General features: G+C 52.7%; 1 protein-coding gene across 1 annotated transcript in view; it reads right to left on the bottom strand.

The window, feature by feature from the left end:
• Window positions 1-23,839, bottom strand: part of WNT3A (Wnt family member 3A) — a 43,369-nt gene extending 19,530 nt beyond the window's left edge. The window contains exons 1-2 of the mRNA XM_037140473.2: window positions 23,769-23,839; window positions 9,574-9,815 (exon numbers count right to left, since the gene is read on the bottom strand). Coding sequence (XP_036996368.1) covers window positions 9,574-9,815; window positions 23,769-23,839 — 313 coding nt within the window. The remainder of the gene's footprint in view (window positions 1-9,573; window positions 9,816-23,768) is intronic.
• Window positions 23,840-24,142: the final 303 nt, after the last annotated feature.

The raw sequence follows: 24,142 nt of genomic DNA, 5'->3' as shown, positions 1-24,142 counted from the left end.
CAGGGGAGATTGGGGGACTGGGTTCACACCTGCTGAATACTTGATTGATTCCGCTCTGCCCCTGCAGCGTGCCTAAGGGGCTCAGGGGCCCTGGGGAACCCATTAGTACTCTGAAGTGACAGGCTCCTGGCCCTGCCCACACCAAGGGCACAGAGAGCATGAGTAAACGCAGCCTAGCGCTGGGGTCATGGGAAGATGCAGCTGGGGCCGCCTCCACCGTGGATGACTTGCCCCTCATGGCCCCTTCAACTCTCAGGTGAAGTGCCCCACTTGCCAGCTTCACAAAGAGCTGAAGGAGAGAGCCTTCTCACTTGCACCCTAGGCTGGCCACATGCCAATGTGCTCGGGACATAGCCCAGCTGGCCCTCCTTCACAGTGTCTGCTGAGGCTCTGAGCTCAGAGACCTGCCTTCCCTGCCCTGCAGCCTCCCCATCCCTTTGCCTCAGGGTCAAGGGCTGGCCAGTTCCTCCCCTTGTGTTGGTCAGCTCTGGGGAAGCCGGCCCTCCAGTGCCCAGAACACTGCCTGGGGCAGGGGGTGGGCAGATAACTAGCAATCCTACGCCAGCCTCCATGCACTCAAAAATTCTTCAAATGCCTTCTGTCCCACGATGCAAGTTAAACAGTCCAGGTGCCTATGAAGCAGGAGGGGGCACTTGTCCTGAGCTAGGGCTCACTTCTGTCACTCAACCTCACCTTCTCTGCCAGCACATCATGCAGGTCCAGCCCCAGGCCAGGCAGGTATCAGAGAGAGTGTGTGTGCATGTGTGTGCCGCAAGCAGAAGCTGTGACCACACACTCTTTCCCTGAGGTCCTCACACACCCTGCACATGCACCCACACACCCTCATGCATGCCACACACATGCACACACAAAGCTGGGCCCTCCCCTCCGCTGGCCTGGTGGTGTTAAGCTCTGTTTCACAAGGCCACTCCCATGGGGGCCAGGCACCCAGTGGGCCTGACCATGGGGCCTGGGTGACCTCTGACATGATCAGGGCAGCCTTGCCCCCAATCCAGTCAGACTGATTGCAGCCAAAGACCTCCAAAAGGGCCTCTAGGAGCTGGCCCCTCTCTGGGGCACCTGGCTGGCTCCTCCCCCCACTTCTTAGCTACATGGTGGGTGAGGGAGCGCCAGGCCTCCTCTGTCCCATTTAGGGCAACTGGTGATGGGTGGAGGGCTGAGGCAATTGTCATTCAGCAGAAAAGGGAAGAGGTGGGATATGTGAGGAGGAGGAAGAGAGACTGGCTAGGGGGAGCCTGAGGAGCAAAGGACAGAGACAGGAGCTCAGATGTGGGGAGAATGACACGGGAGAGTATACATGGAGCAGTAGATGTGGTAGGAGTGGGTGTGAGGGGTGTGGACGCGGTGGCAGTGGATGTGGGGGAAGCGGATATGAGGACCTGGACGTGGGGCAGTAGATATGGGGGGAGGCGAAGTGGAGAGAGTCAACATGGGACAGTGGACATGGGGATCAGACATGGGGGAGAAGTTTGGGGGACATGGAAGTAGGGAGAGTAAATGTGGACAGGGCGGATGTAGGGGTACCAGGGGCCAGGACACTGAGGCTGCACTAGTGTTCCTGTGACCTGCTGGTGTCTAGACTTCCCAGGAGAAGCTTTTGAGGAAGTTAGAGGTGCAGAAAAGGAGGGCAGATGCCCAGACACAGGCACCTGCAGGCCCTGCTTTCCCCCTGGAGAGCCCCTGCTAACTCCATGTGGGCTTGCTTTCCTCACTTGTAAGCATATCTCTCTGGCTCATCTGATGGGTGTTAGGATTCAATTTGCTGCCTGGTGTAAAACACTGAGCACTCAGCTGGAAAGCTCTGTGTACATATTCTAAAGGAAGAGAGAAAACTCTGAGATCCAGCTAGGGTGCCACCTCCCCTGTGAGTTCTGCTCACACAGGGATACCTAGGGGCCCACACTTTGCCTTTTTTAGTCACCCTCTCATAGTCTCCTTACTAAGCACTATCTACATGCCACTGCATACATTGAAAGAGCCCCTTGCATCTGCTGTGCATCTGCTGGGCATATGGTGGGGCACATGAGAATCTGGTCCCAGAGAGGGATGGTGTTAGTGGGACATAGATGGACCTGGGAAGTGTGGAGCAACTCCAGGGGCTGGGAGCCACTGCCCAGGTGGGACCTCTGAGCTGAAGAATAAGGAGCTAGACAAGATGAGGACTTTGATCACAGGGGCACAAAGGTTGCCCTTGTTTCAAACTGAGAGGCACAGTGAGGCAGGGAACAGGGGAGAGCAGCTCTGGGCAGGCAAGTAAGGTCTGTTACAGTGCCATTTGAAGCAAGCAGGGAGTAGGATGTGCCCCAGGAGAAGGCATGAGGCTATGACACCCATGAAACACAGAAAGGGCTGGGTGGGGCATGGGGCCGACAGACCTCAGGGCTTCACCAGCCTTGCTGACTGAGGTGTTTGTGAGTCTGCAGCTGGAGGATTGCAGTTCGGAGCTGAGGATGATGGGAGCCAATGTACCAATGTGTGACGAAAGGGCAGAGCCTGCAGCCAGTGAGAGTGATGCTGTGTCCAAAGGGAGCAATGGCTTACCCCAGGGGCCTCCAGGTAGGCATGCGTATCCCCGCGGTGCATGGAAATGAGCCAGAGCCCTTAGATGGCATGAGTGGATGAGGCATCTTCCCTTGGGCTCCTGCCTCCCCTTCCAGGGCTGCCCTTTCACTCTGCCCAGGAGGAGATTCCTGGTCTTCCTGACATGTGTCCAGCCTGGCAGTGGCTATGAAACTGGGTCACAAAACCCTGTACAAATCAGGTGTTTCCAGCTTCTTATTTTGGGAAAAATAAGAAAGGGAAATCCAACTGAGCCAGGAGCTGACAGATTTTTAAAACTTTTATCAAAAGACAACAGATTGCTATGTGATTTTTGACATCTATAACTCAAAAAATGCAAAAAATCAAAAGACCCCTTTCATGTATATATACTCTTCCACGTGTCCTATTTGTGTGAACTGGCATCTTCACACTGAGATCTGTAAAGCCCACATCATACCCAGAGGGGAAAGACTGAAAGCTCTTCTTCACAGAGCAGGATGAAATCAGAGTGCTCACTCTGCCTACTGCTGTTCGACACTGTCCTGGAGCCTCCAGCCAGGACAACTGAACAAGAAAAGAAAACAGAGAACATCCAGATTGGAAAAAAAGAAGGAAAACAGTCTTTATCAGCAAGTAATATGAAAACCCTAAGAATGCACAAAAACTATCAGAACTGATAAACCTTCAGCAAAGATACAAAGTAGAGGGACATTAAAAATCAACTGTGTTTCTTTACCTAAGCAATAAATAATCTAAACATGAGATTAAGAAAACAATGCTACCCTGGCTGATGTGGCTCAGTGGATTGAGTGCCAGCCTGCGAACCAAAGGGTCACAGGTTGGATTCCCAGTTGGGGCACATGCTTGGGCTTCAGGCCAGGTTCCCAGTGGGGGGGGTCCATGAGAAGCAACTGCACATTGCTGTTTCTCTTTCTCCCTCCCTTCCCCTCTCTCTATAAATAAATAAATAAATAAATAAATAAATATTTTTTAAAAAAGAAAACAATTCAACCTACTACAGCATTAAAAAGAATAAAATACTTAGAAATAAATTTAACAAAAGAAGTGCAAGACTTGTACACTGAAAACAAAACATCGTTGAAAGAAATTAAAGACCCAAGTAAATGAAAAGACATCTATGTTTGTGGACCAGGGGACAATATTGTTAATATGGCTACATTCCCAAACTTGATCTGCAGATTCAACACAATCCTTAAAAATCCAAGGTATCTGCAGACTGATGAACTGACCCTAAAATTCACACAGGAAGGTAAGGGGCTTCAAACAGCCAAAACAAGCCTGGAAACACAGAACAAAGTTGGGGAATTCACACTTCCCAGTGTTGAAACTCAGTGCAGGTAATCAGGATGGCATGCATGGGCATTAGTGAGATAGACACGTGGTCCAACAGGATAGAACAGAACCCAGAAATAAACCCACATTTCCCTCTCTGGCTTCCAGGTGGAGTCCAGCCCCATCTGAGACAGCCTTCCTCCATGACTCTATGGCAGCTTCTTCAGAGAGAATAGGCTTTTGCCTTCATCCTCAAATCCTGTTGTTTCCTTTTGGGGCAATGGGAACCCTAGGAGTCCCCATCTGGGCTCTGGCACCAGGAACCCAGATGGCACAGGGACTGTGTCTGGGGCACCCTGGCCATGATGCAAGTGCTGAACATGCCTCTTGGCCCCACAACACCACTGACCAAGGCATAGCATGGGTTCCACATAGGCAGCAGCTGCACCATAGGCATGCTCACTCACATGCACAGCACACACGCGCTCATGTACATGTGCACACACCACACAATATTTGCACATTTGAACACATGTGCACACCTGCACTCACACCATATAAGCCAACATATCATGCATGCATACGCACAAGCTAAACAAATACATGCATGTGCACACCATACACACTATGTACATATGGCCAAACATGAGCACACATGTATTCACACAGTCATTCACACACATGCGCACAAATGCATGCAAGCACACAACACATTCACACGTGTACACACATGTGTGCGTGCACACACATGTCTTCATATGCCTGATGTGCCACACTGCCCTGTGGACCTTCCATGCACAGTGACAGCCATCCCCACGGGGAACTACTATGTAATTACCCTTACAGTAGCTCTGTGAAGTCAGCCAAGTAGCAATTATTTTCTCATTTTGTGACAGGGATGCTGACGCTCCGGGAAGTGAGCAGACTTGCTGATCAAGGTCACATGGTATGACCTCCTCACCCACAAGCTTCAGAGAACATGGGCTCACTTGTGGTGTGGTTGTGACCACCTGACATTTGGGCATCCTGGGTGCTTGGGCAAACACTGTCAGGCCCCTCCAGCCCTCTATGCAGCACTCAGCTACACTCTTAGGACCCCTCCTCAGGGGGCCCCTGCTGTGTGCACAACAGTAGTCCCAGGACATGATGCATCTTCCTCCCAGATGTCTCTTATGTTTTCCCTTCCTCTGCATTCTGAGGGTGCTGCACCAGTGCCCATTCCATCCTTCATGCTCATCTCTCAAGGTGACTTTAACCTGTCACCAAGGGTTGGGGTTTTTGTCTCCTACCTCAGAACCTGGGTTGGCCTTTGAAACCGCCTCAACCAGTAAATGTAACAATGCAAGGCCCCTGAAACATTGTCTCAAAAGGTGACATGAAGTGACATCAGTGAAATAGCAGAGTAGGAAGTGCCAAGAGCCTGTCCCTCCACAGAAACATGAAAAAATAAGCAAAAACTGTCATAATCAACATTGTTATAACCTTGGAAAGGAGCCCAAGGTTTTCGGCAACCAAGCAAATTCTGAATCAAGGTGACTCTATCAAGGTAGGAGAGCTTCTTGCTGTTCTTACGTGGCCATGGCCCACCAGGCTCCATGGCACAGTGAAGTCTTGAGATGGCAGTCCTTGTTGTTTCCATGTGTGTAGATGGTTCTGAATGGAGTATAGTGGACATTTTCCCTGAGGATTTTGTCTGTTTTGACATGTCTGGGGTTCCCTAAAGGACTGAACTCTCTCAGTGGAAGATATTCCATGAAAATATTAAAATCAAATGAACCAGCCACTTCTACCTGGGGAAAAAAGATAGTTGGCTGCCTGGAAGGAAAAGCTGGGGAAAGAACTACTTTGGTGAATAAAGGCTTTGAAAAGCTCCTGTGCATCCTGAGAGAACTAAAGCCACATGCATATCAAATGCAGGATGCTTGCTCAGGAAGTATCTTAAGTTTTCATCTCCAGCTGATCTCCAGGCTCAGTGGCAGGAAACAAAACTAAGGCAAGTTGTGAGCAGACTAGATAACAGAGAAAGAGCACACAGCACATAGCTGGTCTGCAAACATGAGAAGAGTATTTTTGCTGTTTTTTTTTTCTCCAGGGTATTAGGGAAATTTCTACCAAACCATGATTAGCTGAGTACAAAGTAAAGAAACAGATACTTCAGAGACCACACATGACAAAGAATACAGTAATTATTAATAGTTTTTAAAAGTCACCAAACAAAAAAGCAAGTACAACTCACAGTAAATACAACAAACCCGGAGGAGGGGCAAGAATCTGGTTTCCAAAGTTACCATATTATAATATTCAAAAAGTACAGATTCACCAAAAATCATGAGACATGCAAAGAAAGAAAATCTAGATAAAGTGGAGAAATTCCCAGAAAAACACAAACTACTAAAACTAACTCAAGAAGAAACAGAAAATCTGAATAGCTCTATAACAAGTCAAGAGATTGAATCAGTAATTTAATACTTTTCAATGAAGAAGAGCTTATAGAATTATACCTAGCATTTTAAAAAGAATCAATATGGATCATTCTTAAACTCTTCCAAAAAAAGACAAAGGAGTAAGAAAGAATTCCAAACACATCCAATGAGGTTATATCAAAACCAAACTACTGACCAATATCCCTTACAAATATTGATGTAGAAATCCTCATCAAAATCCTTACAAACCAAAACATCCAGCATATTAAAAGGAATGTACATCATGATTAAAGAGCATTTATCCTAAGAATGCAATGGTGGTTCCATGTAGAAACATCAACCAGTACTAACATACCACGTTAATAGAATGAAGATGACACATACACATTTTAATTGATAAGTAAAAAAGATTTTGATATAATCCAACATCCTTTCATGATAAAAACACTCAACATACTAGGAATAGATGGGAATTTCCTCTACCCGATAAGGGATAAAGGAGAAACCCACAGGTCACCTCATACTCAATAATTAATGACTGAAAGTTTTCCTTCTATGATACGGGGCATAAATAACAAACCCAGAGATAACAACATACTCAAAGTTGAATGACTGAAAGTCTCTCCCTAAAATGAAGAAGATGATTCAACAGAATACTGGAAGTGCTAGCCAGAGCAATTGGGCAAGAAAAGAAATACTGTAAAAAAGCACATAAATTGGAAAGGAAGTATTAAAATTATTTTTATTCACGGCTGACATGATCTCATATATAGAAAGTCCTAAAGACTCAACAAAAATTACCAGATCTAAGGAACAAGTTGTAGGATACAAGATCAAAACACAAAAATCAGTTCTAGTTCTATATATCAGCAAGAACAATTTGAAACAGAAATTAAAAAACAATTTCATTTACAATAGCATCAAATAAAGTAATATACTTAGGAATGCATTAACCAAAGATGTACAAGACTTGTTCGCTGACAACTATAAAACATTGATAAAAGAAGTTAAGGAAGACCTAAATAAATGGAAGACACCCCATATTTAAATATTGGAAGACTTTATATTGTTAAGATGGCATACTCTCCAAAGTGATCTACAGATTCAATGAAATCCCCATCAAAATCTCAATAGCCATTTTTTGCAGAAATAGAAAAGCTAATCCCAAAATTTATATGAAATCAGAAGGGACCCCAAATAACCAAAATAATCCTGTAAAAGAAAAACAAAGTTGGAGGACTTACACTTTCCAACTTTAAAAAACACTACAAAGCTATAGCAATCAAAATCATGTGCCATTGGCAGAAGAATAGACCTATAGATCAGTAGAATGAAATTGAGAGTACAGAAATAAATCCCTACACCTACTGCCAACTGATTTTTGACAGGAAGCTAAGACCATTCAATGAGAGGGGAAAAGTCTGTTCAATAGATGATGCTGGAATAGCTACATTTTCACATTAAAAAAGAATGAAGTTGGACCACAACTTCATATCATATACAAAAGTTAATAACATAGATCAAAGATTAAATGTAAGAAATAAAACTATAAAACTCTTAGAGGAAAACATAAGTGTAAATCTTTGTAACCTTAGATTAAACAATGCTTACTTTAATAAGACATTTAAATAAATAAATTAGACTTTATCAAAATTTTAAAAATTTGTGCATCAAAGGACACTGTCAGAAAAGTGAAAAGACAACCCACAAAATGGGGGAAATATTTGCAAATTGTATATCTGAGAAATGATTAGTGTTCAGAATTTATGAAAAATTCTAAGAACTCAAGAACAAAAACACAAACAACCAAATTAAAAACTGGGCAAAGAACTTGAACCGACATTTTTTTAAAGAAGACATACAGATGTACAATAATCCTATAAAAAGATCCTCAGCATCATTAGTCTTCAGGGAACTGCAAATAAAAATCACAATGAGATGCCATTTTGTATCCACTGAGGTGACTAAAGTGAAAAAACACAGAGAATAAGAAGTGTTGTCAAGAATGTGGAAAAAAGGAACCCTTATGCCTTGCGGGTGGGAATGTAAAATGGTGCAGTTGCTGTGGAAAGCAGTTTGGTAGTTCCTCAAAAACTTAAACAGAGAATTATCTTTTTTAAAAAATATCTTTAAAAAAGTTTAAATTTACTTATCTTTAGAGAGGAGTGGAAGGAGAGAGGGAGAGAAATATCAATGTATGGTTGCTTCTTGTGCATCCCCTGCTGGGAACTGGCCCCTGCTGGGAACTGACCTGCAATGCAGGCATGTGCCCTGACTGGGAATCGAACCGTGATGTTTTGGTTCGCAGGCCCATGCTCAATCCACTGAGCTATACCAGCCGGGGCCAGAGAATTATCTTGAGAACAAACAATGCTACTCATCCACTGCAAAGGTTTTGAAAACAAATACTCAAAGATAGTTGTACACAAATGTTCATAGCAACACTATTCACAATGGCCACAGGTAGAAATACCCCAAATGTCCATCAATGATGAATAGATAGTAAAATGTGATATGTCCATTTATTGGAATATTATTTAGCCATAAAAGGAATGAAGTCCTGTAACATGCTACAGTGTGGATGAATCTTGAAGACATTCTGCTAAATGAAAGGAGTCTTTTTCTCTCTCTCCGCCTCCCTCACTTCCCACTTGCTGGTGGATCCCACCTACCACGTGGTACGGGAGCCCAGGTCACATGCAGAGGTCACTTGTGGCTGCTCCTACTGACAGCAGCATTGACTGCCAGATGCGTGAGAGAACCGGGCTGGCTGAGGGGCATAGACCATCCCTGCCTGTGCGTGCTGCACTCTGATTTGTTGGATTATGACACATCATCATTGTTAAACCATGATGTTTTGAGAAAATTTGCTGTTCACCAAAAGTTAACCAGCATGCAGCCCTCCTCTTCTTCCTCTTCTTTCCAACATAACTGTTGGCTCCAGGACACTGGGCAGCTTCCCTCATGTGCCTCTTGGCCCCCAATCCTCTCCCTTACTGTTTTAAAAAAATTTCTAAGACCTGCCTGAAGTGTCCTCTTGGAGCTGTGCAATTGCCTTGGGAAGAAGAGAAGCCGAGAAACCTGCATGGTCCTGTGTCCCTCCCGAGTTACAGAAGCCCCTCAGAGCCAGGGACCATGTGCAGGAACCACACCAGATGCAGACGTCATGAGGTCTGTCCACCTGTTGGAGGTGCTGCTCCCATGCCAAGTGCCAAGTGAGACACCAGGGCAGAGCAGAGCAGCTGGCTTGGGCCAGCCACACCCACAGGCTGCCACTTCCATTTGAAAGGCCTACCTTTGTCCAGCACAGGGCCAAAGATGGCCAGGCTGTTGTTGATGGTGGTGCAGTTCCACCGGCGGCCACGGAACTGGTGCTGACACTCTTCGATGCTGATCCTGACACCCTCTGCCACGCTGGGCATGATCTCCACGTAGTTCCGGCAGAAGCGCAGCTGTTTGGGTACTAGGCCCGGGATACTGGCGCAGAGGATGGGCTGTGTGCCCAGGGACGAATACTGGGGCCCAACAGCCAGGGACCTGGGGAGAAGGATAAGGAGACCTAGTGAGTGGGAGAGCTGCCCTGGATGGAGCACAGGGGCCTTTTCTTTTGTGCACTCCATGGTGAGACATGCTTGCACTCTGGAGGTGGCCTGTCCCCACACTGTACCCGAGATTTGGCACAAAACCTTAAGATGTGCCTGTGGAGCGGTGGGAAGTAAATCAAGGACGGAGGCTTGCTGCCCCAAGGAGGTACTGCTGGTCCAGGGCAGGAGCGGTGGTAAGATGGGCACAGCAGTGGTCAAATCACACACTCGCTGTGCCAGCCCAACAGAAATAAAAATGTGTCTCAAGGAAGATGTGCTCAGGAATACTCCCAGGGCTGTAATCATGGGCACAAACCTAGAAGCTGCTGCATGTGCAGCACAGGCACGTGAATAACAGACAGAGCTTCTGCAGAGAAGCTCTGGGACAGAGGAGGGCAGTGCGGTGGGGAGGCCTGACGCAGGTGCCTGAGCTCCATCTCTCTGAGACAGAAGCTGCCCACACCACGGGTGGGGACGGAAACCAGGGCAGCGGTTATGCACACAGTAGGATGGGCCTGACAGGGGCAGAGAGAATGTTTCTCTGGCTGCAGAATGGTCCCCACTACCCTGCAGGTGCCTGAATTTAAACTAAATAAAATGACATCAAAAGAGAGAAAACTTGGTTTCTCAGTTGTACCAGCCACAAGTGGCTCAAAGCTACCATGGCAGAGGGTTAGATATGGAACATTGCAGTTCTTGCAGAAAGTTGCACTAGACCACAGTGGACTACAGTGACAGAGTGCTCTGCGTTTAATGGGGAGTTGATTACACATGTGTTTGTGTGTCAGAACTGATTGAACCATGTCCATTTTACTGTAGTAATTGCACTTTGGTTTCAAAACACCACCAGGTCCTCTTGGCAGGAGGAGGGAGAAAGAGCTTCTCCAGTCCAGCATGTGATGCACAGTCCTGCCGCTCGTGGAGGTGCCTCCCTCTGCAGCGGTTGGCGGTACTTGCAGGCAGAGCTCCGCATCTCTTCAACCCAGAGTGGATGGTGCGGGGCGTGTAATCTTTTCCATCAACTGCTGATATCATGGAGGGCCTTCAGGGCCTCTGGGAAGGGGCTGCAGAGACCCTCGGGCTCACGGGGGAGGCCCCAGATCCAGGAGGCTCCCTGGGTGGGTGGTTCTAGGGGACCAGCATCCAAGGCTTCTGAATGCATTGTTGCTAGGGATCTGCTGACTCTTCACTCACTCGGGCCACGGGCTGTGCACACGGGCTGTCCTCTTTCTGTTGAGGCAGCCCCCCTTCTTCCTCTGGACTGCAAGGTATGGGATGTCCCAGTCCTAGACCTAGAGCGTCCCCTGGACCCTCACTTGTCTGGGAGCTTGCTAGCTGGGCTGCAGGCGGGAGGAGAATGAGTACATGGTGGCTTCAATGATGCCTCAGCCAGAACTATTAGAGGTTCTTTTTTAAAATATATTTTATTTATTTATCTTTAGAGGGGAAAGGAAGGAGAGCGGGAAAGAAATGTCAATGTATGGTGGCCTCTAGTGCAGCCCCTGCTGGGAACTGGCCTGCAACCCAGGCATGTGCCCTGACCGGGAATTGAACCGCGATCCTCTGGTTCACAGGCCCGCGCTCAATCTACTGAGCTACACCAGCCAGGGCCTATTAGAGGTTCTTACTCAGCACCTCCTCTCCCCTGGGGGCGGAGCACCCTGAGAAGAAGGGTTGAAGGCTTCTGTGTCTCTCAGCAAACACATACCCCCATGATGATACTGGCATTTGGTAAGTTCCACTCTAAGTCTAACTTAGTTTCATCTAGCTTCCGTGACAGCCATTGGAAAAAAAAAAAAAAACCTGCTCTCTGGAAGCACAAAGCAGATCCTACTGTCTTTCCCACCCTGGTCTTCAGAACCTTTACAGGACAGCTGGCTGTGAGGCATGGGCCTGTGCCTTCCAGCCACCGAGCGCCCATGCCTTCCATGGCTCACAATTTCCTCACCGCACGGCCCTGCTAAGATCTGGATTCCCCACCACCACTTACTCCTCTCACAGCCTGAGGCCCTGTACTTCTGCCTCCGCAGCCTCCCCCCAACAAGGGGTCTTGTCTCACCCATCCCAGCTGCCACACAGAGAACCCTCTCTGCTTGCAGAGCCCTGCTCCTTGGCCCTCGGCAGGCAATACATATGCAGTTCCACCTTATTAGTTATTTAGCCAGCTGGAGAGTGGACGACTTCTCCCTGGAAGTCCTGAGTGCAGGGTCTCCCATCACAACACATGTGATGTCCTCTCACCCCATGCCCTCCTGTCCAAACCCCTCAACAGCCTGTGTGTTTACCCCATTCCTGGGAGCCCTCCTGCTCTCCAGACCCTGCACATCTCTCAGGGTCAAACCTGTCTCTTTCAGGAGTGTCCACTCACTTTGCAGCCAGATGCCCTACCAAAGCCAGGCTTACTTCCCATGGGTGCCTCCCCTTCTGGAGGGAGCCCTGGTGCTTCCAGACTAGACTCCTAGCCTCTTGGGTCCCTCGCACGTCCCCACTCTGATACGCCAGAGTGCTCCCTGTCCTGTCCGTTACCTGCTCCATGTCTTGATGAGCCACAAATTAGCCATGACCTCATGCCAGACACCACTGGCCTCCCCTTACCCCCATCTCAGTCTGTGTCTCTGCCGTGGTATGCAGTGGCGGGGGTGGGGCTGGCTCATTCATTCACTCCTTGTGGAGCACTGTTAGTACCAAGCCAGGCCTCACTCTCCCAGGTTTCTCTCATGACAGCTTCATAGTCCCAGGACCCCAAAGTTTCCAGAAAGGCTAGCCATCTGCTCTCACCCAACTATTTGGTCTTTCCCCTCTGGGAAGCTTCCCATAACCTGCCTGGCTCTCCTGCACCTTGCCCTATAAGCATGGTTCTGAGAGGGGCCCCACATGGGTTGCCTCTGCCATCTCTTGGGGACCCTGTGGCAACCTAGTGCTTGCCTTCAGGATGGATAAGACAGGGTCAGGTGGACAGATGGCAGGATGAGCAGAGAAGCTGGGCCTGGCCTGGTGCTCTGGCATGGGGCATGGGTAGGAGGACAGGGGAGGCAGTGGGACAGGGGAGGCAGTGGGGTAGGGGGCAGGGGGCAGAGATGGTGCGTAGCTAGCCTGCATGTCCTCATCACTCTTGGCCACTCGGGTGTGGAGAGCCATGAGGAGTGGAGCTCAGACCCTGGTCCTGCTTGCCACCCCCACTTCCTGTCCAGTCCACTCCAGCCCATTTTTGGGCCACTCACCCACCAGATAGCCTTGTCCTGGCTCCAGAAACTGCGCAACCTGTGTGGATTCTGTGTGTAGATGGCTCTGCCTGCCCCAGGCAAAGGTTAGCATCCGTTTCCAAAACTTCATGCCCCACTCCTGATGAGAAGTAGGTGCTGGGGGCTCCACATGGATGTCTCGAGACAGAAATCCTTGTAATGGCATATCCACTAGGCTGCACGCCCACCCCACCGGACCTGCAGCACCAGGGGAGGGCGCACGCTTGTCAGTGAGTGGGGGAGATGCAGGTGCTGAGGCCTGGGCACCCTTCACTGGCTGAGTGTCCAGCAGGAGCGGTTGAGGAGGAGCCCTGTGGCTCAGGCCCCTCTAGTAGCTCCAGGGGTGACTCCTGTAGGGGTCCATCTCTCACCAGGATGAAAGTTTACACAGCTTTTGAACATGCTTTCTGACTTAGAGACTCAGACAGACAGAGGAGAGGACTCTATCTCTCTGTCTTTGCCAGTCTCAAGGTACTGGCCCCATGCCAGATGTGAGGCCAGGATGCATTGTGGGTGGGGCTACAGGAGGGTTGAGGTGCCCACCCCAGAGCTCCACAGCCCCACAGAGAGCCAAGTGCCTGCACCACCCTGGCCCTCCCCACCACCCTTCCTGCCTGTGAGTCAGGGCCAGGGCAGGAAGAGTGGGCCCACCCTGCTTCCTTCATACCCCATGCCACTACTCTGGGAGATACAGAGAGGGTCTCTCAGGTTCACAGTCTCTCCCCAGCTCACTCCTAGAGATGCTGAGTCAGCTCCCACCTGCCTCCTCCTGGCCCTCCTCTGGGCAGGCCCTGGCTTGTCGCCTTCTCAAGTGAGGCCAAGGTGCCAGCAGCTGCCAGCCCAGATGCTGCTCCAGCTACTCCAGCCTCCACCAACCCCAACTGGATCCCTCTCCTACCCCATTAGTTTCTTGAATTGCTTCTGAAAAGGTTTCTCTGTCCAAAAGCCAGGTGCCCAAGGGGACCTGGGCAATGCAGACCCTTCCCGAGAAAGGCTGAAAGTCAGGGGTGGGGGGTTTCCCTTTCTTATGGGGGCAGGGCCGGTGTTGAGCAGAAAAGGGGCAGGGAAGGGCCAAGGGGTCTAACTGGGCCAGCAAGTGTTGGTTGGGTCTTAAAGGACAAACTGAGTCATTAAAAAAATCATATAAGCCCTGGCTGGTGTGGTTCAGCAGATTGAGTGCCAGCCTTCAAACCAAAGGGTCACCAGTTCAATTCCCACTCAGGGCACATGTTTGGGTTGTGGGCCAGGTCCCCAGTAGGGGTGCACGAGAGGCAACCACACATGGAAGTTTCTCTCTCTTTCTCCCTCCCTTCCCCTTTCTCTAAAAATAAATAAACAAAATCTTTTAAAATAAATAAATTAATTAAGAAATAATATAAAATTTCAAACATGTTCACTAATCTTATGTGGTGATCATTTTGCAACATGTACCTGTATTTTATCAAATCATCATGTTGTACGATGTCACCTGTCACCTGCATGTCAATAAAGCCAGGAAAGCATCCGTACTGCACACACCCAGGACCCAGGTTTCTAACTAAGGAGAAGGTAGACATTGTGTTCCTGCAGCGCGTTCAATCAGTACTTGGAAACCATGATCTGTGGGTCCCTCCTGCCACACCCTTCCAGGAGGAAGTGGAGAGCTCTGGGCTGGGACTGGATGGGAGAGTAGGGAACAGCCTCCATCTGCAGCAGTGGCTGTAAGGGGCCCAGTCCCCTAGGACTACCATGTACCAGCCTCTCTGAGAGTCGGTCTCCCAAAGACTAGAGGCAGCACCAAGTGGGACAGGAGCAGGGAAAGGATGCCCCTGGAGACACTGGTGAAGTCGGCTGTGTGTGGCTGGTGGCACCGTGCAGGCGGGCTCTCTCCTCTGACAGCTGCCTTCTCACTGTGTCCTCCTGCGGGAGACAAAGAATGAGCTCCTGTCTCTCCTTGTTCTCATAAGGACACTGGCCTGACCATGGGGCTCTACCTCCTAACACTTCGCACTGTAGGTCAGAGCTCAACTCTGGAATCTGGAGGACACAGACGAGCGGACCATGACAATGAGTAAGATGCACATCGAATCAGTAAACAAAACCTACCAGCCACCACTAAACCTGCACTTCTCATTTCCATCATGGAACCGTTGTCGGGGGGACAGACAGCTGAGGCAGCCCGTGCCTGTGCCCGGGCTGGTAGACTCTGCCTGCAGCCAGGGTACCCTCTGTGCTTCGGCTTCTCTAGCTGACACACCAGGTGTCTGGGTGAGAGTGACGTCCTGCCGGGGTAGCCCCCGACCTGCCAATGTGCATACTACAGGACCTGCCAGGAACTTGAGTTCCCTGAACCTGCTGGGTCAGAAACACAGCCTGGGAAAGAGGTTCTGATTCTGGGTTACTGAGGGTGCATCCAGCTCTGAGTCCTGGGGCTGCAAAGCCTCCCTGCTGGTGAAGAGACCCTGAGGCCTCTTCAAGTCCACATGGTTGGGCGTAGCAGCCAGGGTTCCCCTCTGGTTTCTGCTTCTGAACCCCAAGGCTTCTGGAGACATCCAATGCCACCTTTGAGACCATGGATTCGGTTCAACCCAGGAGGATATGTCTGATCCAGGTCAGGAGTTGGGCCAGACATGAATCCCATGGCCCCATCCACTTCCCTGGTGCAGCCATGTGCCTCTCTCTAGCCCAGCAGTCCTGGAACCAGAGATGAACAGGTTACTGGGGCCGGGCCCACATGTCCCCTCAGAGACACCTACAAGAGGAGGAGGTGTCAGTGGTGACTGTTCCAGAAGCCACGTGGTGGGAAGGATGATGTCTGGTCACAAGGGACAGCTTGCTTTCCAGCCTGAAGGGACAAAGTGGAGTCTCCATCCAGCATTAATGAGAGGGGTTCTCAGGAGGAGCCTCAGTGTGGAATCAACCTCATTGACCTTGGAGCCTGGGCTGAGCTCTCTCCTGGAATCTATGTGGCAGATTAGTCCTCCAGTCTCCCCTGAGGTCCATATGGGGATGGGAGAGGCCTGGTCAGGGGCCACTCACAGGAGAAATGGCTGAGTCCACGTGAGCACCGTAGTGGCATCCGAAATCCCTTACTCTTCTTTTAACCCAGATCACAGCGAGGGCCTGACCTTGCCTCAGGGATACAATGCATTCCCTCCTCCTCATGGCCATTGCCACTGAAGGACATTCCAGCTGACGGCCACTTGGGGGCTGCCAGCCCTGCCCTGATGGCCCCTGGGATTGTGATCCTGGGGGCCTGGGAGCCACAGGAGCATGAGGGCCCTGCCCACCCAAGGAGAGGTGGAGAGTCTGCCTGCCCTCGCTTCACGCACTTTCTCCACCCATCCTGGTCACGTGGCTCACCCGTGAGGAGGCCTGCATTTTCCTCCCTCTGCCAACCCCGAGGTGCAGGTTGGCATTCCAGGAGCACCCACACCCCTGCAGAGAGGCTATAACTTTTAGCTGCCCAGCTGGACATCATGTCCCACAGGCCTCTCAAAATCAGAGGGTCCCACACTGAATGCACTCCTCAGACTCTGGGCTCTGAGCCTTTACCCTGGATCTCAGCTCAGGAGAGACCCTCCCTGCAGAGGGGCCAACAGTCAGACAGAGCACACCCACGCCACGGGCCTAAGTCACTGCTGGCATCATCACTGAGAAAGTCCCGGAGATTCAGAAAATGCTAAACAGACAAGGTAAACCTTACAATGCAGAACACTAACAGCTCTGAGTAGCTTTTAAAACCATGAATAAAATGAAAAGAACCCACAGTATTAAGTCTGTGAGATGACAGACTTTTTTCCAAGGTGCGGAGTCACCTTTAGCCCAGAACACACCACATGCAAAGTGGCCCCTAGGCTTGGTTCCAGCAGCGTCACGGCCACGTGGACCACACCTGCCACTAGCCCTGGTGGTTTCCTTCCCCCTCCCTTGTTCACTGCTGCTGAGGATGGTGTTGCTGAGAGGCTGGGCCCCTTGCCAGACTGCCTTGCTCGGAGCAGAGGTGGCGCTGATGTGACATGCATGAGAACAGGCCATTGGAACCCAGTCTGGCTGATGGCCTTCACCATGTAGATTCTACTGTAATTTTGTGGTGGGGCCAGAGGGCAGAAGAAGGTCTGGGCAGAGCACAGATTTCCAGTTAGAGGGGCTGGCCCCGTGCACCCTCCAGGTAGGTCTGGATCAGGGTCAGGATCTCAGTTTTCTTGAATCCTGGCCATGAGCATTTTTCAGGGTCTGTGGGCAGGGGCCCGGCTGGGCCTGGAATGCAGGATGTGGGCACCAGCTCTGCCGTTATTCTCAGGTTTAACTGATTTTGCCTTTCTTCTTTTGGGCCTCAGTTTCCCCCTCTCTCTCAGGAGGCAGGGGCCACGTTCTATCTGAGGTTCCCAGAGCGAGGTGAGCAGAGGGGAGGTAGGTCCTTTGCACCTTGGTGGCCCTGGGCACATTCCACCCCATGTCATCAGGCCACCTCTCCCAGGAAGCTCTCTATTCGCCAGTCCTGTTGTTTGCCTTCTTGTGCTGCCAAAGCTGGCTACCACTTCCCGCACATCCCGCCACATCTGGGCCATAAGGTGCCTTTTCCAGAGGGCAAAGCCATGTCTTCTCTTGTCCTTTGAGGGCATAAAGCTCTGCCCAGGCCCTGGGGGAGCGAGGAGGTCCTGGGGCCTCTGCTGCCCACCCTTTAGGGTCTCTGGCTTGGAGGGTCCTGGTTTGTGCAGCTGGTGTCCCTCATGATGATACATGAGGCCTCCAGAGCACTTGTCCTGGTTGGAATTGCTCTCTGCTAAGACTCCTCTCCACGGGAGGAATGAGGTTCTTGTCCTGAGATCTGAAGCCCTAAGTGAGGGCTGCTCCCCCTGAGGGTTGATGGCTACCCAGCTTTAATGGGTGGACTCTGCTCCTTTGGGAGGAGCTGTCCAAGAGCCCTGAGGAACCAAGGCTCCCCCATTGGTGCAGACCTGCCCCAGTTAACCTCCAGGTTTTGCCCACCGAGGGGACCTCAGGAAAGGCAGCATGCCTCCCCTCTTTCTTCTACTTGGACGACCCCTCCCCAGGAGCCTGAGTGCCTTCTCCATGGGGAGGGCCAAAGGGAAAGGGGTCCCAGGACCCATCTTTCCCTGCCCAGTGCATGACCCTGCCTGTAGCCCTCCCAGCATCCCCAACCCACCAGGCCAGCAGGCATTACTGACACATACTTTGAGCAAGTCCCAGCAGGTGGGCAGAAGCTCTCGTGCCCGCGGCCAAGCATTTGCCCGATTCCCTGGGCGGCAGCGGCACGTTTTGTCTGGGAAGGAATGTGGAAGCGCCAAAGCATGAAACACCTCCAGGGTGTCACCTGTGGAGGCTTGGAGGGAGACCGAGGCAGCACTCCCCGATGAGTCATGGGCACCCAGCCCAAGAGCAGGGAATTCAAAGGGGGGGCTGTGAGAACATCCAACTATGTCCTCAAGTCCCCCAGCTCAGGCCAACCCATACAGCTTCTGATTTTTATAGGAAAAATTCCATTGGTTCATTCATTCATTTACTTGTTCATTTAACAAAAACGTACAGAATTTTCAGAAGGAAAATGGCCAAGAAGGGAGGAAGAAAGAGTTCTGCATAGGTGATGCATAGGATTTCACCTGCGCAGGTGATATAGGGACATTCCTGTGCCAGTTCTACAAAGGGAGGGACAGAGTGAACTGGGAGCAGGCTGCTGGGACGGCTCTGTTTCCCCACAGCCTGCGATCGGTCAGGTCCTTGTCCAGCCCAGCGTGGGTGCAGCGGGCAGGGCTGTCCCTGCTGTTTGTGCCAAGGCATCTCTGCAAGGCCCACCCAGTACAGGGCATGTCTGACACCAGCCGCTAGGCAAACATGCTACCCAAGTGGCAGACTGCACCTGGTGGAGTTTAGGTACATTACCAGGAGGACTGTCAGTGGCGGTGGTGGAACCCAGACGTTCAGGGGCCCACACTGCAGCAGGTTGTCCCTTTCCACACCTGCAGGGCAGCCCACCACCTCCCAAGCACCAGGATTGGTATTGCTCTCAAACCCAGGGAGCTTTTCTACCCTGAGCCGAAATCCACTTCCTGGACGCCTGTAGCCTCTGACCCCCACCTCTCACTCCCAGCACAGCAGTGTGGGCTCCCGACACTTTGCAACCCTCCAACCACACTTCACAAGGACACATACAAGGCCTCACATTTGGTTTAAAAATCCAAATGCAGTGTTGGGTGGAGAAGCAAAAGGGCAGAGGTCCACTGGGTTGCCTGCCGCAGGGGGCTTTGGGCTCAAGGCACACATAGGTAGGTGCTTTTCAAACTCGCTAGAGAACAGCTTGCACTTGGAGGCTTCTAGAATCTTCTCACCCATTATAAAATTCCCAAACCTGCAGCAGTGCAGGCACTGCTGGGATATCCCCATGCACGTACTTTCAATTTCTGTTCTTATTTCTTTGTGGACGACCTTTGGACCACACTCTACATATAACTGACACCTGCTTGGACAGGCAGCATACCCTAGCCCTGCTCTCCTGTCCTGGGCCATACCTGTGGGACAGGACCCATTGCCTCCTGTCCTGGAGGCTGGAGACTTGCCCTGGGCCCACTGCAAAGAGTGTGATTTGAGTGATTCGCAGCCCCTCTGAGACTGCTCCTTCTGGATGTTAGGCATCCTGTTCTCCTTCCACAAAGCATTCTAGCAGGTTTATGCAAATAAAACAAAAAATCGCTCCATAAAAATTGATAACAAGCCCAGCAAAATGGAGGGCAACCCACCCCGAGAAAAGCTGCTACACCCAGACCCCAAATAGAGGCCTGGGTGAGTGGGCGGCTAAGTCAGAAGGATGGGCATGAGAGTGAGGGAACTGCAATGGGCTTGTGAAGGACTGAGATGAGGAAGATCTGACTTGGCAGTTGTGTGAACCAACGTTCTGACTGTGTAGATTTTACTGGTGGCCGTTTCTGACATTGCCCCTCAGGAAAAGGATGTCTGCTGGTGGTTCTGTGGGGGAATTCTGGTCCCAGGATCCCAAGACCCTCCACCACTCAGGAGTCAGCTGGTGTCTGGATCTCTCTAGTTTTATAATCTAGCTACCACTATTGCCAGCCTCAGGGGTGCACAGAGAGAGAGAGAGACAGAGAGACAGAGAGACACAGGGCAGAGGAAAAGGGAAGAATTGGAGAGAGGCAGGGGGCAGGGCCTCCCTGGGCAGGCACACGGGGTGCAGTTCACAGAGGCAGGGTGTCTCAGGAAGTCTTGCCCACTTGGGCCCTGCCTGTCTGAGAAGCCTCAGAGTCTTGCTCAGCCCTCCTCCTCCTCCTCGATCATGCTCTGAGCTTGAGGATCTTGAGCAGCACTGCTAGAACTCTCCTTCACCTGCTCCTTAACTCAACACGCACCTTCACCCTACAAACAGTGGCCCCCCCGAGGGAAGTCTGTGTCCCACTCCCAGACTGAGAAGACCGTGTGTACCAGGAGCCTGTGGGGCTGGCAGGAGGGAGATCTATCACAGAGGAGGTTCTGGGGGGCGGGGGCAGGTAATGGCCTTCCTTCGGGGGCCAGAAGGAGAGAGAGGGCTGGACATACACTCTTAGCTGGTGCCTGCATGCCCAGGAGTGTGAATGGGCCCGGCAGGATCTGGTGAGGAGGGTGGGGAAGGCCAGGAGTGGAGGGGAGGCAGGAAGCACATCTCAGGCCTCTGAACTGGCGCAGCAGTGGGAGAAGTTCAGTTTCAGTCTCACACTGCCCCGCTCAGCTGGCTGGGGCAACACCTGACCCAGGGCATGGCCTCTGTCCTGGGGAGCCTGGAGTCCAGCAGGGCCTGGTGAGGGGCAAAGCAGCAGGAAGGGGGTCTCTACAGGCAAAGTGGGGCAGGCTCTCCATGGGGGTGCAGCCAGTGCAATAACCCCGGGCAGCGGGTGTGGGATTGGCTCAGGGGGCAAGGATGGCAGCCGAAGAGGGCCTCGGGGCCTGGTCATGCTACTGGGAGTGGGGAGTGGGGGGTTTACAAAATGCCAGCGCCCAGACAGGGGAAGTGGCAAGAAGGTGCCCAAAGTACAACAAGGAACACTATGCTCACTGGGGTCACTCCCCACAGGGTCCATGCTCCCTGGACTCTGGTGTCAGTCCCGTGTCCCAGGGACCTTCCACCTCACTGATTCCACAGGCAGGCAGCCTGGTGAAGAGGTGCTGGCCACAGAGTCAGGTGTCCTGGCCGTGTTCCTTCTGAGGCCTCGACCTCCACCTCCCACACAAGAACATATGCTCCTAGAGGTCTCTGCCACTCTTAAGGTCCTGGGCTGAGGGCTGTTTTGCTTTACCATACTTTGAGATGGTCCTGAGGGTCCCATGGCCCTTCAAATTCCTCCAGCAGCACCAACTCCTCCTCTCCACCCTCCCACCAAGAGCCACACCAACTTCAAAAGCCTAATTGCTCCTGATGTGGGCTGTTTCCTGGTGGTTTCTCAGGTGAGAAAGTCCCCCATCCCTTTCACTTTTATATGTGAGCTGCAGGGGTGGGGTGAGAAGGGATGGGACAATGGTTTCCTTTTGGGGAGGGAGGTTGAAACTGAACAGCCAATTAGGAAGGCTAGGCATGAAAGTGAGAAATTATAAAGGGAGGGTCCCTCGGGCCTCCTTGGCAGGGGAGGGTGGGCAGGAAAAAGGAGGTGCCACCTGTGGGAGCTCCAGCAGATGGGGAGTGGAGACAGAGGGTGTCCCTGCTGTGAACCCCCATCTCTCCATGAGTCCTTCTCTCTGTTCTGCCTGTGTGCCCTGTGGACACAGTGTCCCTCCTGTGTCCAGCTGCCCTGGGAGCAGAAAGGAGGCAGGAGGGGGAATCCTGTGCCCCCAGGAGATCTGAGGTTTCGTCCACCAGACACACTTCAGGAAATGGAGAATCACTGAGTGTGCAGGCGAAGTGGGGTTTCACGGCACCCCTACCCTCTGGGGCCACAGGTTGCTCTAGGCTTTTGTTTGGGCAGGTGCCAAGTGGTAGCTTCTAGTGAGAGGACCCTTCCTTCATCTGGAGAAGGTGGGTCGTGGTCCGTTCTGACCGAACCCATACGGCCCAAGTGAAACGGGCGATACACGTGTATTGTGGGGGGCAAGGCCGGGGTCCCTCGACTCCAACAGGACAAAGCTCTCACTGCCTGGGGCAGCCAGGAGGCTGGTGACAGGGCTTTTCTTTATGAGAGGAGCGCGGGGGCGAAGGCGCTTCCTCCTGCGCCCAGGAATGTGGCGGCGGTTCTAATTAGAAGCCAGCGCGGGAGCTGGCGGCCGCGGGGCCCTCGGGACGCGCTCCCCGGCTCCCCCCGTGGCTGGCGTAATGAGCATCAGGGTCCCCGAATCATAGGCATGCCCGCCGCAGCCCGCGCTCGGGGAGCCACTGGGCCTGCAGATGCCACGCGGGTGCGGGGCGCGCGCGGGGATCCCCGAAGAGCATCCCCGCCATTCCGGGGCCTCTCCCAGGTGCCCAGACTAGCCCCAGCTATCTTCCCGCCCCGCCCCGCCCCGCCCCGCCTGGCTGCGCCTGGACCCTAGTCCCACCCTGGGCACCCCCGCTCTTGAACCATTTCGAAGAGAAAAATTATTATCGGATTAGATGTACTTGGGCTCGTTGGGTCTCCCCCTTCCCCTCGGCGTAATTATTATAATTCCACCAAGCCGTCGGAGAGAGCTCCTGGGAGTGTGGGTGCAGAGTGCGCAGGTGTGTGGGGAGGCTTCTCTTCAACTCTGGGTCCTCTCCCGCTGCGCGCCCGACCCCTTGGCTCCCGCTTCCCCCCAGGGAGGCCTGGGGGGACCGTGGCCTGTGGAGGAGCTGCCTAATCATGTGCCACGAGGGAGAGTAACCCTGATCCTCCTCCCCCAATATGTGCAGTCGACCTTCGAAATCCCTCCCTCGGTCTGTCTGCGCTTCCGTTGCCAGGTTTAGGAGGGTCTTACAGGAACGCGCCTTGTCTGGGGCAGAGGAGAGAGCGTCCTATCCAGCCTTCCCAGCGGTGGGTTCCCGGGCCTCTCACTCGGGGAACCTCAGACTGGATGCGCTCTCCCTCCGTACCTCTCGGCAGTTCCTCACTGCCATCGAGGTCCGGGCAGAGGGCTCGCAGACAGGGCCCCTCGGGAACACCCTTGTCCGGACGGCAGCAGAGGCACGGAGGGCCTAACGCTGGCCCCACAGCGCCCGACGCTCCCGGCCGGTCCCCACGGCTGTCTTTATGTAACTGCGCTGCCCCGAGCTGTTCGGTCTTGTCTCAACGACTTTGTTTTAAGGGGTGTGTGTGTGTGCGTGCGTGTGTGTGTGTGTGTGTGTGTGTGTGTGTGTGTGTGTAAAGCACGGTCCTTAAGGAAAATCTCTGGCGAATCTCGGTTTCCCTGCTCGCCCTCCCGGCTTCCCTCGGACTCAAGCTGCCCAGACGTTCGTGACATCTGCGTGTAGCCACTTCCAGCCTCTCCCCAGCCCACTGTTCGTCCCGTCTGGAGCCGGGGCCCCTCCGGGCCGGGGGATCAATGTCCCCGGAAGCTCTGCCACCCGCATCCCAACCCCGGTCCTAACCGGTTGAAAGTGGCGGCCAAGGGAAACAACCCGCCCGCGGCCCGCGGAGTCGCAGGGGTAGGGCGTGGGCTCCAGGCCACCGCGGTCCCTGCCCGAGGGGACGGCGGCTAAAGACGTACAGAGGCGAACGCGAGGAAGGCTCACTTACCACCAGATCGGATAGCTGCCCAGCGCCTGCTTCAGGCCATGGAGGAATAAGAAGTACAGGAGCGGGGCCATCGCCAGGCGGGAGAGCGCGGGCGCCGGGCGGGCCGGGGCCCTGTGAGCTGGTGAGTGGCGGCGCGGGGCCCTTCTGAGGCCTCGGGGTGCGCAGGGAGCGCGGGTGTTCGCGGGTGTGCGGGCTCCGAGGGCGGCGCTGCGCCAGGTGGGCCGGCGGCCGGGCGGCGGGCCCGAGCCCGAGGCGGCGCGGGACGGCGGGGGCGGGGCAGCGCCGCAGGGGGCGCCCGCCAGGGCCCCGGCCAGGGCGGGGCGGGGAGGGCCGGGCGGGGCCCCGGGGCCGGCGTGACAGAGGTGCGGGCCCTT

The sequence above is a fragment of the Artibeus jamaicensis genome, unplaced genomic scaffold (assembly GCF_021234435.1).
Source record: "Artibeus jamaicensis isolate MK-2021 breed Jamaican fruit bat unplaced genomic scaffold, CSHL_Jam_final scaffold_3272, whole genome shotgun sequence".
Classification (NCBI taxonomy): domain Eukaryota; kingdom Metazoa; phylum Chordata; class Mammalia; order Chiroptera; family Phyllostomidae; genus Artibeus; species Artibeus jamaicensis.
Note: the sequence above shows the minus strand (reverse complement) of the source record. Positions and strands in the feature narration are given on the sequence as shown.